This window comes from Triticum dicoccoides, chromosome 7B (genome assembly GCF_002162155.2).
Source record: "Triticum dicoccoides isolate Atlit2015 ecotype Zavitan chromosome 7B, WEW_v2.0, whole genome shotgun sequence".
Lineage (NCBI taxonomy): Eukaryota > Viridiplantae > Streptophyta > Magnoliopsida > Poales > Poaceae > Triticum > Triticum dicoccoides.
In genome coordinates, this window is record NC_041393.1 from 654733720 (window position 1) to 654747973 (window position 14254).

At 40.9% G+C, this 14254-nt stretch overlaps 1 protein-coding gene across 2 annotated transcripts; it reads right to left on the reverse strand.

Moving 5' to 3' along the window:
• Nucleotides 1-8975: 8975 nt before the first annotated feature.
• Nucleotides 8976-13876, reverse strand: LOC119337417 (protein REVEILLE 6-like). Of its 2 annotated transcripts, none has more exons than XM_037609545.1 (9): nt 13414-13876; nt 12600-12657; nt 12208-12331; nt 11946-12107; nt 11753-11863; nt 11448-11557; nt 10799-10858; nt 9473-9567; nt 8976-9387 (listed from the first exon to the last, which is right to left on the reverse strand). In XM_037609545.1, exons 1-9 carry the CDS (start codon nt 13686-13688, stop codon nt 9372-9374), a joined length of 1011 nt encoding a protein of 336 aa, XP_037465442.1. In that variant the 5' UTR covers nt 13689-13876; the 3' UTR covers nt 8976-9371. The 2 variants fall into 2 exon arrangements, with proteins under 2 accessions (XP_037465442.1, XP_037465441.1); XM_037609544.1 differs by having other exon boundaries at nt 11946-12116; nt 13414-13875.
• Nucleotides 13877-14254: the final 378 nt, after the last annotated feature.

The following is a 14254-nucleotide window of genomic DNA, read 5'->3' on the forward strand; positions in this document are numbered from 1 at the left end:
GCGCAAAAAAGGAGAGGAAGCATCGTCCATTTTTATTTTAAGTCCTTCAGACAAGGAGCGACTAAAGAAGAGGCTGCCGCGTTCATTTCTTTTTAATTTATTACATCGGGAGGTGGTGGCTAGACTTTTTCCTCTTCTCTTTAGTTATTTTTTATTTTCTATGACTTCAGTCTGATGTAAAATAACATTTCTATATCCTCATATTATCAGTGGGGTAATATGTGCTATTGAACCAGGACAATGTACTTAAACAATCTACTCAACCTGAGTCGTGTTTGTTGCTCAGGGTAGATTGTCCTCGTGTTTTTTGTGTTTGTCGCTCGGGTGAATCTATGTTGGTCTTTTTCTCATTTATTTTGAAATTTATTAACTTTTAAAAATTCATGGTTTTTATTTTCACTTTTCCGTTTTTTCTTTTTTTCTACTTTATTTTTATTTGTTTTAAATTCATTGAAGTCTTAAAATGGATTTGCTACGTCGCATCTAGATGAAATTTAGTAACGTGTCATATAAGTTTTTGACTGTTCAATCTATTCGCTTAAATATTGTGCAAATCTTGATTGTGTGTTGTTTTACCACGTGTGTCCCATGTCACACTGAGACTATAGTTCGTTTTTCATCCCAATGCAACTCCACCTTCGAGTAGCAACTATAGGTCTTATAGTTTTTAGTTGTCCCAATAGCAAGTACATCATCAATTCGCAACTGGCATTATAATTTTGTGTAGTCCCAACTGCAAGTCCATCATTGACACAGAATTAGCCCCATAGTTTATTTTTATTCCGGTTACAAGTTCGCCCTCGACTCGTAACTGGAGCCTAATTTTTTTGTCTCAGTTGTAAGTCGACCCTCGACTTACAAGTTGGGCCCGACCTTTTTTTATCTCAGTTGCAAGTCCACCCTTGACTCGCAACTGGGGCTATCTTTTTTATCCCAGTTGCAAATCCATCTTCGAGTTGCAACTCGAGCTCGCCTTTTTTTGTCCCAGCTGCAAGTTCATCATCGACTCACAACTAGGCCCGACCTTTTCTTTGACTCGGTTACAAGTCCACCCTCAACTCGTAACTGGGGTCTGACCTTTTTCTCTTCCAGTTGCAAGTACATTATCGACCCGCAACTGCGGTCCGGCCTTTTTTTGTCCCACTTGCAATCCCCCACTCGACTCGTAGAATGGATACAACCTTTTTTGTCCCAGTGGAAAGTGCACCCTCAACTCACGACTGGGGTCTGACCTTTTTTTGTTCCAGTTGCAAGTCCACCTTCGACTCGCAACTGGAGCCCGACATTTTTTTACTAGTTACAATCTCACTCTTGTTTTGCAACTGGCCCCAACATTTATTTTGTCCTAGTTGCCAATCCACCTTTGACTCGCAACTGGCGTCCGACCTTTTTTGTCACAGTTGCAAGTCCAGCCCCGACTCACAATTGGGGTCTAACATTTTTTTGTCCCAGTTGTAAGTCCATCCTCCACATGCAACTAGGGTCTAAAAATTTTTGTTCTGAGTTGCAAGTCCATCATCGACTCACAATTGGTGCCCTTCTATAGTTCCAGTTGCAAGTTCACCCTCGACTTGCAATTTGGGTCTGATTTTTTTTTTGTCTCAGTTACAAATTCACTCTCGCCTTGTAACTAGGATCATCCTGTTTTTTCTCAGTTGCAAGTCCAAAGCTGACTCGCAACTCGGGCCCAACATATTTAATCTCAATTGTGAGTCCACCCTGGACTCACAACTCGGGGTCCAAACTTTTCTTTCTTCCAGTTGCAAATCCACCCTCAACACGAGCAAACCGCAAATGAGCCGACCCAAGTAACTAGGATACATTTTTTTGTTTTGTTTTCTTCATGTTTTTTATTTTTGTTTGTTTTATCATTTTTTCCTCATTGGTTTTCCCCTCTTTCTAATTTTTCTATTTTCCAAAAATTGGACACATTTTTATTTTATTTTTTGTTTTTATGATTCCTTTTTCCATAAATTCACAAGTTTCAACATTGTTTCAAAATTCATAGATTTGTTCATTTTTTCAAAATTATTTTTTTATCAAAACAAACTGAAATTTCAAAATGTGTTCGTGTTTTCAAAACATTGTTCGCAAGTTATAAAAATGTTCGTCATTTTTTACACAAGTTCAAATGTTTGAAACAATGTTCAAATTTCCAAATTATGTTTGCAGATTCAAAAAATATTCACCCTTCAAAAAAGTGTACGCATTTATAAAAAAAAATCACCGTTTCAGAAATTGTTTGCCAGTTTGTAAAAATACTTTTATTTCCAAGAAAATGTTTCTTAATTATAAAAATTGTTCGTATCGACTAAAAAACCACAATTTCAACAAATGTTCAAAAAAATTTGCATTGCTCGAGCTGTCGCTGAATATAGTGTTTAGTGTTTCACGCTGACAAGAAGTCACTAACACCCAATAGCTTGTGGCTAGCTATAGGCATCATATGTAAAAGGTCTTGTGTTTTGATTCCGAGCGACTGCATTTCCATTTTTGAAATTTCTACGCTGTGTTATCCACCATTGCGCCACACTTGCTAATGGGCTAGCCCAGTTGGGGGCTCCCTGTACGGCGAGTGACTGTCAGACACAATGCCCAACAGCTGCACAAGCACAACAACAACAAAAACCGAGACAAACAAAAAGGTCCAAGACAAACAAACAAACAAAAGAAGCCACAAAATGTGCTTATGACATACTTAGATGTGAGGTATTATCTACATCTACTCCCTCCGTTCGGAATTACTTGTCTAGATACATCCATTTCCGAGACAAGTAATTCCGAACGAAGGGAGTAGATGAGATATAGTCAGACCGATATGTAACTCCTAGTAAATCAATAATGAATCATGGCTGATGGCCATGAAGAAATCCAATTCATGCAAGAAGACGATGGTCCATGGTAGCACGCAAGAGCGGGGCTGAGCAAGGCAGGCAGCCACGGAGGCGCGGGCGGCAATGGAGGAAGGCGGGTCGTCCTACTCCGACCTGACGGACATGATCTGCTACGTCTCAGAGATGTCAAGGAAGAGGAGCCACGAGCACGGGGGGGACACGAGCTCGACCACCCATGTTGCTGCACTCTCGGTACAGTCCTAAAGCTGTAGCACTGTACTACCAACACCTACTACCAAGCTCGCCCACTATCTTTTCTTCTGCAGGTGAAATTTGTATCATTTCATCGATTAGGTAAAAAAAAGGTTGCAGAAAACTCGCACACGATCTGGGATCGTAGACTACGCCTCCGGCAGCAAAGACCCGGGTGCTTAGCAGATGCCCAGGATTTGGGTTCATCTCGAATGGTCACGATCACTTTGATGATAACAGTCGTAATGACGGAAGTACTCATAGCAACTACTATCTATAAATACAGCTACTAGCTTTTTTCACTTCCCGCTCCCCGACCTAGACGACATGCGGCGGCGGCAGATATGCCCTACCCTACGGCGATTCCGAGGGCGGAGGGCCCCTTCTCCCTCTTTTGTCGCTCCGATGATGGGAGGGGGCGAGGACCCCAGGGCTTTGGTCTGGTGGTGCTAGGGTTAGAATAAATTTAGGGTTTGTGTTTACTCGACGATGGTGAGGCGATGGTATCGTCTTCGACCTGGAATAAGATCCAGACTTCGCACTCGTTCCAGTGATGCTTCTCCATATCCTCGGGAGGCCCATGAAAGATGGTGTGTCTCGAAATATGGCTCTAGCGCTCCACTACGGCCCAAGCCTCTTGACGATGGGCCTCCGCTCTGCTCCTCTCGCCCGGGGTTAGTCTTTATAGTCTCTACTTGAATTTGGATCACAACATAACAAACGGGTTCTTTGATGTTTCACCAATCATTCCCAAATTTAGTGCGGGACAAATCATGACCCGTCAAATGGCCCGGGCCTCCCACCGAATTCACGCTTCTCATTTAATCTCTACTTTTTTTAGTTGCGTATACTCTTCCGTTTGCTTCTGCATACCATGATCAACAACCAAATCAATTAGATTAAATACTAAAATGTCATAAGACATTCAATTTGAATAAAGTTTTTTAACCAAAAATTGATTAGAGATGGAATAAATCAATAAAATAATAAAATATAATTGTTTGTTGTTGCCTTGTGACCATTTGTAATTGGTTCATGTGCCTACACCATCCCTATTGTAGTCGGTGCCTCTACAAGTGTTGTCTCTATTGCTATCTTGCATATTCTGTTGAGTCCATCAATGTTGCCCTCTTGCGGGGCATAGCAACAGGCAGGGGCAGAGGGCATTCCCTAAATGGCGCCCGTTGCGCCCACTCGTCCCTTTTTTATGTTGTAAAGCATAAGATGCAAGCGCCTCAGGTGGAAATCGAACCCGCGACCTCCTAGTCGTTCGCACCATACACTAACCACCTAACCAACCTCATCTCATGTGTTCAAGAAAATCTTCTTCACTCTTTTCTTCTCATGCCTTTTTATCGTTTTTGTTGTTTATTCGCAACAGTTTTGTTTGGTGTATTTTTTTCTTTTGTTCATTTGAATGAACTATTTTTCAAATTGATGAAATTTTCCAAAAGTGATGAACTTTTTTTAAATTGATGAAATTTTCTCCAAATTTGATGAACTTTTTTGGAATTGGATGAATTTTTTCGGATTGGATGAGATTTTCCCCAAAATTGATGAATTTTTTTAAGATTCGATGAACTTTTTTTTGAATTGGATGAACCTTTTTGAATTCGATGAACTTTTTTCCAAATTTGATGAACTTTTTTCAAATTTGATGAACTCTTCTCCAAACTCGATGAACTTTTTTGCAAAATTGATGAACTTTTTACAAATTCGATGAACTTTCTTCACATTCGATGAACTCTTTTCCAAAATTGATGAACTCTTTTCCAAAATCGATGAACTTTTTTTGAATTTGTGAACTATTTTTCAAAATTAATTTTCTGAACTTTTTTAAAATCGATGAACTTGTTTGAAAATCGATGAAATCTTTTTGAGAATCAATGAACTTTTTGTTCAAAATCAATGAAATTTTTCAGTTTTTCTGGACTTTTTTAAAAATTGATGAACTTTTTCAAATGTTGTGAACTTTTTTTGAAAATTTATAAAAAAAATTCTAATTTGTGATTCTTTCTGAAGTCTGTTTACTTTAAAAAAATCACTTTTTTGCCAAAATAAATCACGTTTTCCTAAAAAAAATCACATAATTCAGAAATCTACGCGGCTACAGTGTTTTGTTCTTATTCATCATCGCGCTGCAATTTTTCAGAAATGTGTAGTAGCTCGATTGGTTAGCCAACCAGTTACTAGAGGTAAGGGTAGCGACTTCAATTCCATAAGTTAGGAACTCCTGGGGGGCAGAGCTTAGTTAGAGCTAAACTGGGCCGTGACCTACCCAGGATTTTTTTGTTTTTTTACCTATCTCGTTCCTAAAAAAGTTAATTTATCCAAAATGATTGGGCTGGCTAATGCTCTCAGGCCCATGCCATATTTTATGAGTTTTTTTCGGGCTACTACTACATTGCATTGTTGCGTGTTCGTGGGCCTGGCCCATACTAGCAGCTGTGTGGGCGCCAGAAACTCCAACCGGAGCTGAAGGCGCCGGTTAGGAGCTCCCGGGGGCGGAGCTTAGTTAGGGTTAAACTAGGTCGTGACCTACCCAGGATTTTCGTGTTTTTTTACCTATCTCGTTCCTAAAAAAACTTAATTCATCCGAAATGATTGGGCTAGCTAATGCCTCTCATGCCCACGCCATATTTTATGAAATTTTTTCGCGCTACTACTACATTGCACTGTTACATGTTCGTGGGCCTAGCCCATACTAGAAGATGCGTGGGCGCCAGAAACTCCAACCGGAGCTGAAGGCGCCGGTTAGGAGCTCCAGGGGCAGAGCTTAGTTAGGGCTAAATTGGGCCGTGACCTGTCCAGGAATTTCGTGTTTTTTTACCTATCTCGTTCCTAAAAAAAGTTAATTTATCCGAAACGATTGGGCTAGCTAATGCCTCTCAGGCACATGCCTCGCGTGCGTGAGATTGCGCACATGCACTGGGAGCTCCTGAACGACGCATGGCGTACCACGTAAGCCGGCCCAGAAACACGCAGGGTATATATAGCGCAAAAAACCTTCCAAACAAGTTGCTCCCGTGAGGTTTAGAGCATGCACGGTTTTTAAATACGGTGCACCGTGCCTAACCACTAGATTGATTACATCGCGAAACTTTTATGAGCAACTGTACCCGCACTATTTCCTAAACACACATTTTAGAAAAAACATGATTCTTATTCAAAAAAATCATGAATTACGAAAAAGTTTATTTATTCAAAAAAGATCACAAATTAGGAAAAAATCAGTTATTCAAACAAGTTAAAGATTTTTTAAAAAGTTCATCAGTTTTAAAAAGTCCAAAAAATTGAAAAAAGATCATACATTTTGAAAAAGTTCATCGATTTTGAAATAAAGTTCATCGATCTTCAAAACAAGTTCACACATTTGAAAAAAAGTTCATCAAACTTGAAAAATAGTCATCAAACTTGACAAAAAGTTCATTGATTTGAAAAATGTTCATCGATTTGAAAAAATAAAAAAATCATCGATTTAAAATAAAGTTCACGGATTTGGAGAAAAACATTCAGAAATTTGAAAACAAAAATTCACTCACTTCGCAGAAAAGTAGAAAGAAAGAAAAAAATGAAATGAAATGCGAAAATCCGCATCTAAGCCCAGGCTCAGATGCTCCCGCTAAGAAAAAAATTCAAAACAAATACTAGAAAAATTCAAAAAAAACCATTTTTTGTGTGTAGTAGATAATGTGTTGCGTGAGGTCCGCTGCAAATTGCAACTCATTTGGACATTTGAGCAGCTCTCGGCAAAAAAGACAAATCAGGTCAAAACAGTTCATGAACAGTAAACTTTTTTACAGACCTCAATTTTGTCTTTTTTGCCGAGAGATGCTCAAATATCCAAATGAGTTGAATTTTGCAGCGAACCTCACGCATCAAATTATCTACCATACAAAAAAAATTGGAACTTTTTGAATTTTCTAGTATTTGTTTTGATTTTTTTCATCGGCGCGGGTGCAGCTGAGCCCGGGAGCCAAATTGGCCTTCTCAATGAAATGCAAAACTGAACAAAACTGTTTTTGAGAAATGAGAAAAAAAGGTTTAAAAGGCTCTAAGTAAACATGAACAGGTGGGTTGGTCGAATGGTTAGAAAACTGCTGCTTAAGGCGTCGTTTAGGATTTGCTGCATGCATTGCCTGACAATTTTCATATTATTCATGTCTCTGTTTTCATATTTGCCGAATTAGTACATAAAGAGACCAAGACGGAAGAGGACGAATAGCAACAAGTTTCCTCCAGCGGCCTTGAAATAAAGCACATCGCTAAAGTTGACCTCCGGTCTACTGCCTAATGACTAAAATGTTGTGTTTTCTTTACCTTGGCCCGACCAGCTTTTTGTTTAAAACTGCGCCACGGGCAGCAGCCGGCCTATATTCACTCAGTTAGTGTGCAATTATGGAGAGCGGAATGGCGGGCTCCGACATAGAAAAAGACAAATGAGAATAAATGTATTTTATACTAAACATTTATATTTTTGTATAGTTTAATCTACGATGTTATAGTCTTAACGAGTATAATTTACCTAGTTAGCATGGTTAACCACGTAACATCAGTGATAAATATTAGTTATAGTGTTACATATCTGTTGCATTGCTGCAATTTTAATAAAAATAACCCCATCAATTATTTTCAATTACTAAATAAACTATAGTGTGAATTATGTGTTGTGTGTGTGAGTGTTTATGTATATTTTATATCTTTTAGTGCCATGGTAGAGATATCTGAAACATACAGTCAAACAAAAATCTTAACAACGATTTCTAGTATGATGATGTATTCATAATTGTAGAATATACTAGAGTACTAAGTTGAACCATTAGCATTGATTATTGACCGGTTTTTTCAGGGTCAAATGTGTGTTGCAAGTTCTGGTCAGTTTAATAATAACTTGACACTATGTGTATGTTTTATACTTTATATTAAAATAACATCAGTTAATAGAGTTACCGATGGACATATAAATAACATCACTTGATACTTTATATTAAAAACGACCCTGAGTAAAAAAATGATGGGAAAACTAGCAACTACTGGCTCAAAAAGAAAAAACCATTTATTATAGGACAAAAATTATTGAAAAATAATTTTATGAAATAATAAAATTTACAAAATTTCATTTTAAAAATTCATTGATTTTAAATAGTGTTCAGAATTTAGAAAATATTTAAAAAATTTAAGAAATGTTCATACTGATTAAAAATAAAAAATACATGGAACTAAAAGGTTCATGAAATTTTAAAAATACAAGTTCTTTACAAAATCATATATTTAATTAATAGTTCACGTATTTAAAACATTGTTTATTAATTAGAATAAGAATCATGTAGCAAAAAGATGTTCATGGAAGAAAAATAGAAAAAAAGGATAGTTGGGTCAACCCAATACGCAGAGCCCTGTGCGTTACAACGACACGTGCAGGTCGGTGTGCCTTCTCATGCAGAAAACATTGACATTTATAACTTGGGCCATGTTCGTGGTATTTTTATGTCTGTTCTCCGTCAAACTCCTGCCTGCTAAACAGTGCCTCAACCTGGATTTTACAGTGACACCTCCAGAGCCGACAAGCTCCTCGGAAGTCAGAGCCACCCTAGAAGAACAATCAACGCTATGGAGCACGGAGCAACAACTTGTTTAACAGACAAAAGCTACAGGTTTCAGGATGCACCGGAACTCGGCACAAGGAAAATCAAAGCATCAAACACGGGCAACACGAAACAAGCAGCACACAGGTGACACACAGGTGAACTACTATATGAGCACGCCCAGGATGAAGCTCAAACGCTGTCTGATCAATGACTGTAGAGAAGTTTAAAAATTCACAGTATGTCAAGGAAGATGCACATTTCAGAACTCATATTGCATAGCACCAGGGTGCACATCATTACATTGTAGTGGAGAATACACCCAGCTTGATTATTATTCAGCTTATTTATTTGCCTTGATCGAATACTCGCAGTTTGTTATCTCAAACGTTTACACAATAACACATATGTACATCCACGAGAGCGCATACTTATCGGTGTATACATACAAGAACCATCTTGAGCTATGCCCCACCCTAGGGAAAAGAATTGCTTGAGCACACAAAACTGGCTATCTACACCAACTTGATGAGCAACACTAGCCTAGGGTTAGAGCACCATTTCGGAAACTGTACAAATGTCACTGCCCCAACCAACATTCATAAATAGCCAGACTAGACGCCGACAGGACCAGTACAAGGAGAACACAAGCGTCTCTCCGAAACAACTGAACCTTCTATGACGAATGGCTGATGCTCGCTCACTCACTCGTTACCCTGGAAAACGTAAATGGTCGCTGTTGAGATGCAGTACATTTTCAGGCCACAAGCATATGAACACGGAAAGAGACTGAATTCTTACATGGATGGGAGATGGCTACTCTGGGACCCGAGATTTTCCATGCCTTCAGGTTTATTTTCGTCTCCACCAGAACCATACGACGAGAGCAACTGCCTCTGCAATCAAAAAAAGGTAAATCGGACGGGCTTTCAGAACAATACACTGGAACAAATCAAGCAATGAAATGAATTAATTTGCATAGTTGTGTGCAAAATACATGCAATGCCGCTTATCAACACGGCTAATATGTACCAGGGGTTATCTTTGAAGACCACAAAATTGCGTCTTTGCAGGGTTGTTTAGGGAATAATTGTTTCATATATCATTTCTATGGTCAACGCATCATTACAGTTTAATGAAGATCAATGATCGCTCAGGAGTGTAATGCTTGAAAAAGATGGATACAGTTCAAATTCCATCAGATAGTCCGGGGGCAGAGATAATCAAAGCGTGCTAGGGCACTGTAGCTACCTGATGTGCTTCCATAGCACTAACAGACTTACTATGAACATATATATCAATATATCAAAGATGTTTATCAAAAATACATTTTTCCCACTAATAAGATGAACACTGGCAGCCCATAAAATTAACTATAACTAGTTGACCTTTTGAAAAAATTTCCCTAGCAAAAACATGGAACAAATGTTTTTAAGTGGTCGTTATACGGTACCATATCGATGAAATAAATTTGTGGCGCCTCTGTAAAGAGAGAAGAACAGAATGCGCTTCTCCTGTGTAGGTCTCAGAGAGAGGCGAGAGGGTGGGGTTGGGCTGGGCTGAGCTTTGCATCGTCTTCTTTCTTTTTCTTTTTCTTTTTTCATTTTGTGCTATAAGGCAAAGTTTTTTGCGCCTTTTTTCAATGTGTTTGCAAAGGGTCATAGACTTATACTAGGTTAGGAGTGTGCAGCGATTTAATTTGCTAGTGGCTCTGAGTCAACCTGCAGTCACACTAAGTCTTGTGATCTAATTTGTTGCCATACACCACAACTGTCATAAAGTTATGAAGGAGTTGGGTTGCCACAAAATGCATCACACATTTAAAACCTTAAACAAGATTTCAGCACACTGTGGATTGTCAGAGACCCATGACTTCGAAATCAGAATACCTAAGAAGGGGGTAAATGCATTTACATTATTGTTGTGAAGCATAAAGTGGAATTTTAGGGTGTCCTAGGAAGGAATATGACGTAACCTGACAATGCTAAAAATATCTGAAAACACAACTATCACAATAATCATTGCACTGGATCGAAGTATGGTGTGGTCAAGCACAAAGATAGTATGCAAGGACGAAGAAGCATTAGAACATCAATATAAGACGAAGAAAGAAGAAACAAAACTTACATGGGCCTCAAATTCTGGGTTAATCAAGTTCATGGATAGATTTCGCATGAGCAGTAGTACCTGTAGATTAGTCACTTCAACAGATCAATATTCATTGCAAGTGAAAAGGAGAAGTTTGTGTGTGAAAAATACAGATAAGGATATGATAGTAATAAAATGCATGAACTCCAAGTCATGAATGGATAACGATGAAATGCAGTACAAGGAAATTTAACAAAACTAGAAGGAATGAGAGCATCAGGACCAAGGACTGTTTATTAAATGCAAAATGTAGGTGATCCTTCTTCGTAACTCGCACATATCTATTCTAACACATCACTGCAAGATTTTACAAACTCTACAAAACATTGTAACTTCTAATTTTTATTCTAATAACAGTGCTGGATAAGAGAATTATGACAAAACATTCAGAAACTATCTCTCCTATGACCATTGTTAATCAAAAGGCATGACTTTTCAGTCTTCTTTGGTAGTCAAACAAATATTTATACACGAAAACTATAGCCAAGACTACAGCCTAAACTAGCAAAAAGGAGTGGCAATTTGCCAGACACATACAGGAATTAGTTCCATTGAAATGGGAAAGCTAATATAATGGTGAAACAACAAAACTGTTATAATAAAAAAAAAGGCCTTAGAGCAAACATACCGTTTCCACATCAATAGGATCCATTGCCTTTAACCTCTGCAAATGTCCAGTTGTATCTGGATCGAATACACTTCCCAGGAAGTTGTATACCTGGGAAAAATCTGGCATAGCTGCACGTGTAACCAGGGAGCAGCAGAATTAAGAATACAGTGAGAAATAGAATCGATCTCACAGAGATTCTCTAGCTTAAGGTAATGTTTAAATAAGAAAAATATATCATACATTCCATAGTAGGTAAGAACTAAGCTGATGGCCTAGATAACAGTTGCGAGGATGGATTTGCTCGGCCTAAAGAGGAAACTTACCCCGCATCTGTGGCAGCACGTTTTCTTGTTCAACTGCTTCAGAGGTTGGCCACGTTCCAGATTGGCTCTCTATACTGCTAGAGCAGTTATTTGTGGCAATGGCACTTGTAACTGCCAAACATGTGAAACTTCAGTACTTTCTTCATAAATCGTTAGTCTTCAATCGGCATTATGACAATAGTGAATAACAGACCTTGTGTAGGTTGAACAAGAGCATTGTCCCAGGAAGGCACCACGGCATTTGCATTTGTGCTTGGTACAACCATAGATGCATCCATAGACACATTAACACTATCTTGATCCCTCGGAGGAGGGGGAGGAGGAGCAGGTTGTTGTGATAAAACAGCTTGGGATGCTACAGGGGCTAAACAAATTTTAGTTAGCAAGCGCTGAAGTGCTGAAGTAGAAACAGTTCACGCTGGAGACTAGAAAGTATAAACATGAACGGTAAGTACCAGTTTTAGAGGCCTTCTGCGGATATGGATGGGCTGCCTTACGCTTCGGCCGAGGCGGTGGTAAATGTTCGCCTGTACCGTTCTTTTGAACCTTCAAAAAGTACTTCTGTGCATGGCTCCTTATCTGTTACAGAAATTGCGCAGTGTGCCAAGAAGGTTTAGCACGCCAACTTTTTTTTCCTCATATTGTGATTTTAAACAATACAGGAGCGCGGCTTTTGTAATGAGACTCAACTTGTTTCACTAGTATAACCTGAGTGCACCAAAAGTTGAACAATTTGCTTATATAATAATGTGTGGTACACTAAATAAGGCTTGGCCAGCATTATTCAAATTTTTCTCAGTTAGCATTTGCAAGGAGTTGTAGATACTAAGATAGCTACCAACTATACCTGTATCACAGTTTTCGAGCCAACAAATGCTTCTATCTTTTTCCAATCACGATCAAACCTATAATAACAGACAAAAAGAAAGAGGTGAATCCCTTTATAGTAATACTGTCAGTTGCATACTCGCCACCTATAACTAATATAAATGTATAGCTGAACCCCTTGTCAAAATCACTTCCTTTTTCCCCCTCTCTTCCAAGCTGCAGGCAGATGGGCACCATGTGCTCCAATCAAGACCCAAAAGTATACAATCCCGGTGATACATCAGTTGGACATGAATCCTAACTTGCAAAAATTTCAATTAAACCTCCCCCAATGCCTTGAAACAAACATCGAATAAATAAAACACATCTGCCTTTTGTTAGTATGCACGCCCTCTGCTGCCCCTGAACCGAGCGCCAAATGCTTAATTGCTTATACCACATTTCAGCCAGAAAACGAATCAAATCATAATCCAAGACTCTATGAAGAACCCAAAATGCTAGGCGTGGATGGAGAGTGCCTGGGGCCAGTTATAACGGATTCTGCAAGAATCTCACCCAATCCAGTAAGCCCGGCAGGCAATACCAATTAGGAATCGGCACGCTCGGCTCCACCCAAGATATACAGAGCATCTAAAACAAAACAAAAAATCACATTTCGTGGGGCGGACGCGGAGACCGAATCCACCGGGACACGAGCGGCGCGGACAAAACAAAAGCCGGCGAGCACCGGCAGGGATCCGGCCGGCGCCGGCAGGCTTTACGGACCCAAGGCAATAGCAGGCACGAGGAGGGAGGGCGGGATGGATTGGGAGGAGGGCAGGGGGGCAACTCACAGCTGCAGCGCCTCGAGGAACTTGTCGTGCTCGGGCTCGGTCCAGCTCTCCCGGGACTTGGTGATGGTGTAGGGCTTCCTGACCTTCATCCTGGCGTCCTCCGCGGCCGCCGCGTCCGCCGGCACGGCCATCGGCGGCCCCGCGGCCACCGCCACCTGCTGCTGCTGCTCCTTCCCGCCTTTTCCGCCTCCCCCTCCCCCTCCGTCCCCGCCGCCCCCTCCCACGGCGGCCGCCGCGGCCTCAAGCGGCTTGGGCGCGGTGCTCATGGACACCATCCGACGGCAGACTCTCTCCGCTGACCGACCGACTGCAGGCCTGTGGGCTGTGGTAGGTGCGCCGCGGGAGCTAGGGTTTCCGCCTCCGACTCCTCTCTCTCTCTCTCTCTCACTGGTGCGCCTGCGTGTGGCCTGGCTGCTTGGGGAAGGGAATGGCCTGGGTCTGGATTCTGGAGTGGCTCGGGTCGGGCCGCTCGCCTTTTCTTTTCTTCTTTCCGGTGTGGTGTGGTGCGCGCGCGCGCGCGTGTCAGGGCCGAAAGATGGTCCTGTGCGGCTGCGGGCGGGCGGGCGGGCGGGCGGACGTCTCTGGGCGCTTCGCCCGGCGTCCGGACGCTCGTGGCCACAAGCGTGGTCGGCCGGCCATGATGCGGTTCGCGCGCGCCGATGCGACCCACGTGGGCGTGTGCGGCCGCCGGGGGAGCGCCGCCCGGACCGGCCCCGGAAAGCCAGTTGGATTCGCTCCTCTTTTATTCCACTGGCAGTATACGCGCCACGCGCCCACATTTTCTAACTCGTAGTATCTTATCTTATTCTAACAGGTCAAAAATTTCTTAAAAAAACACAGG

Coding starts and splice junctions, on each gene's coding strand:
- LOC119337417 (XM_037609544.1), bottom strand. CDS start 13,688: ATGGTGTCCATGAGCACCGCGCCCAAGCCGCTTGAGGCCGCGGCGGCC. Junction 12,658..13,413: donor TTCCTCGAGGCGCTGCAGCT/GTGAGTTGCCCC, acceptor CTGTTATTATAG/GTTTGATCGTGATTGGAAAA. Junction 12,117..12,207: donor GCAGAAGGCCTCTAAAACTG/GTACTTACCGTT, acceptor AAATTTGTTTAG/CCCCTGTAGCATCCCAAGCT.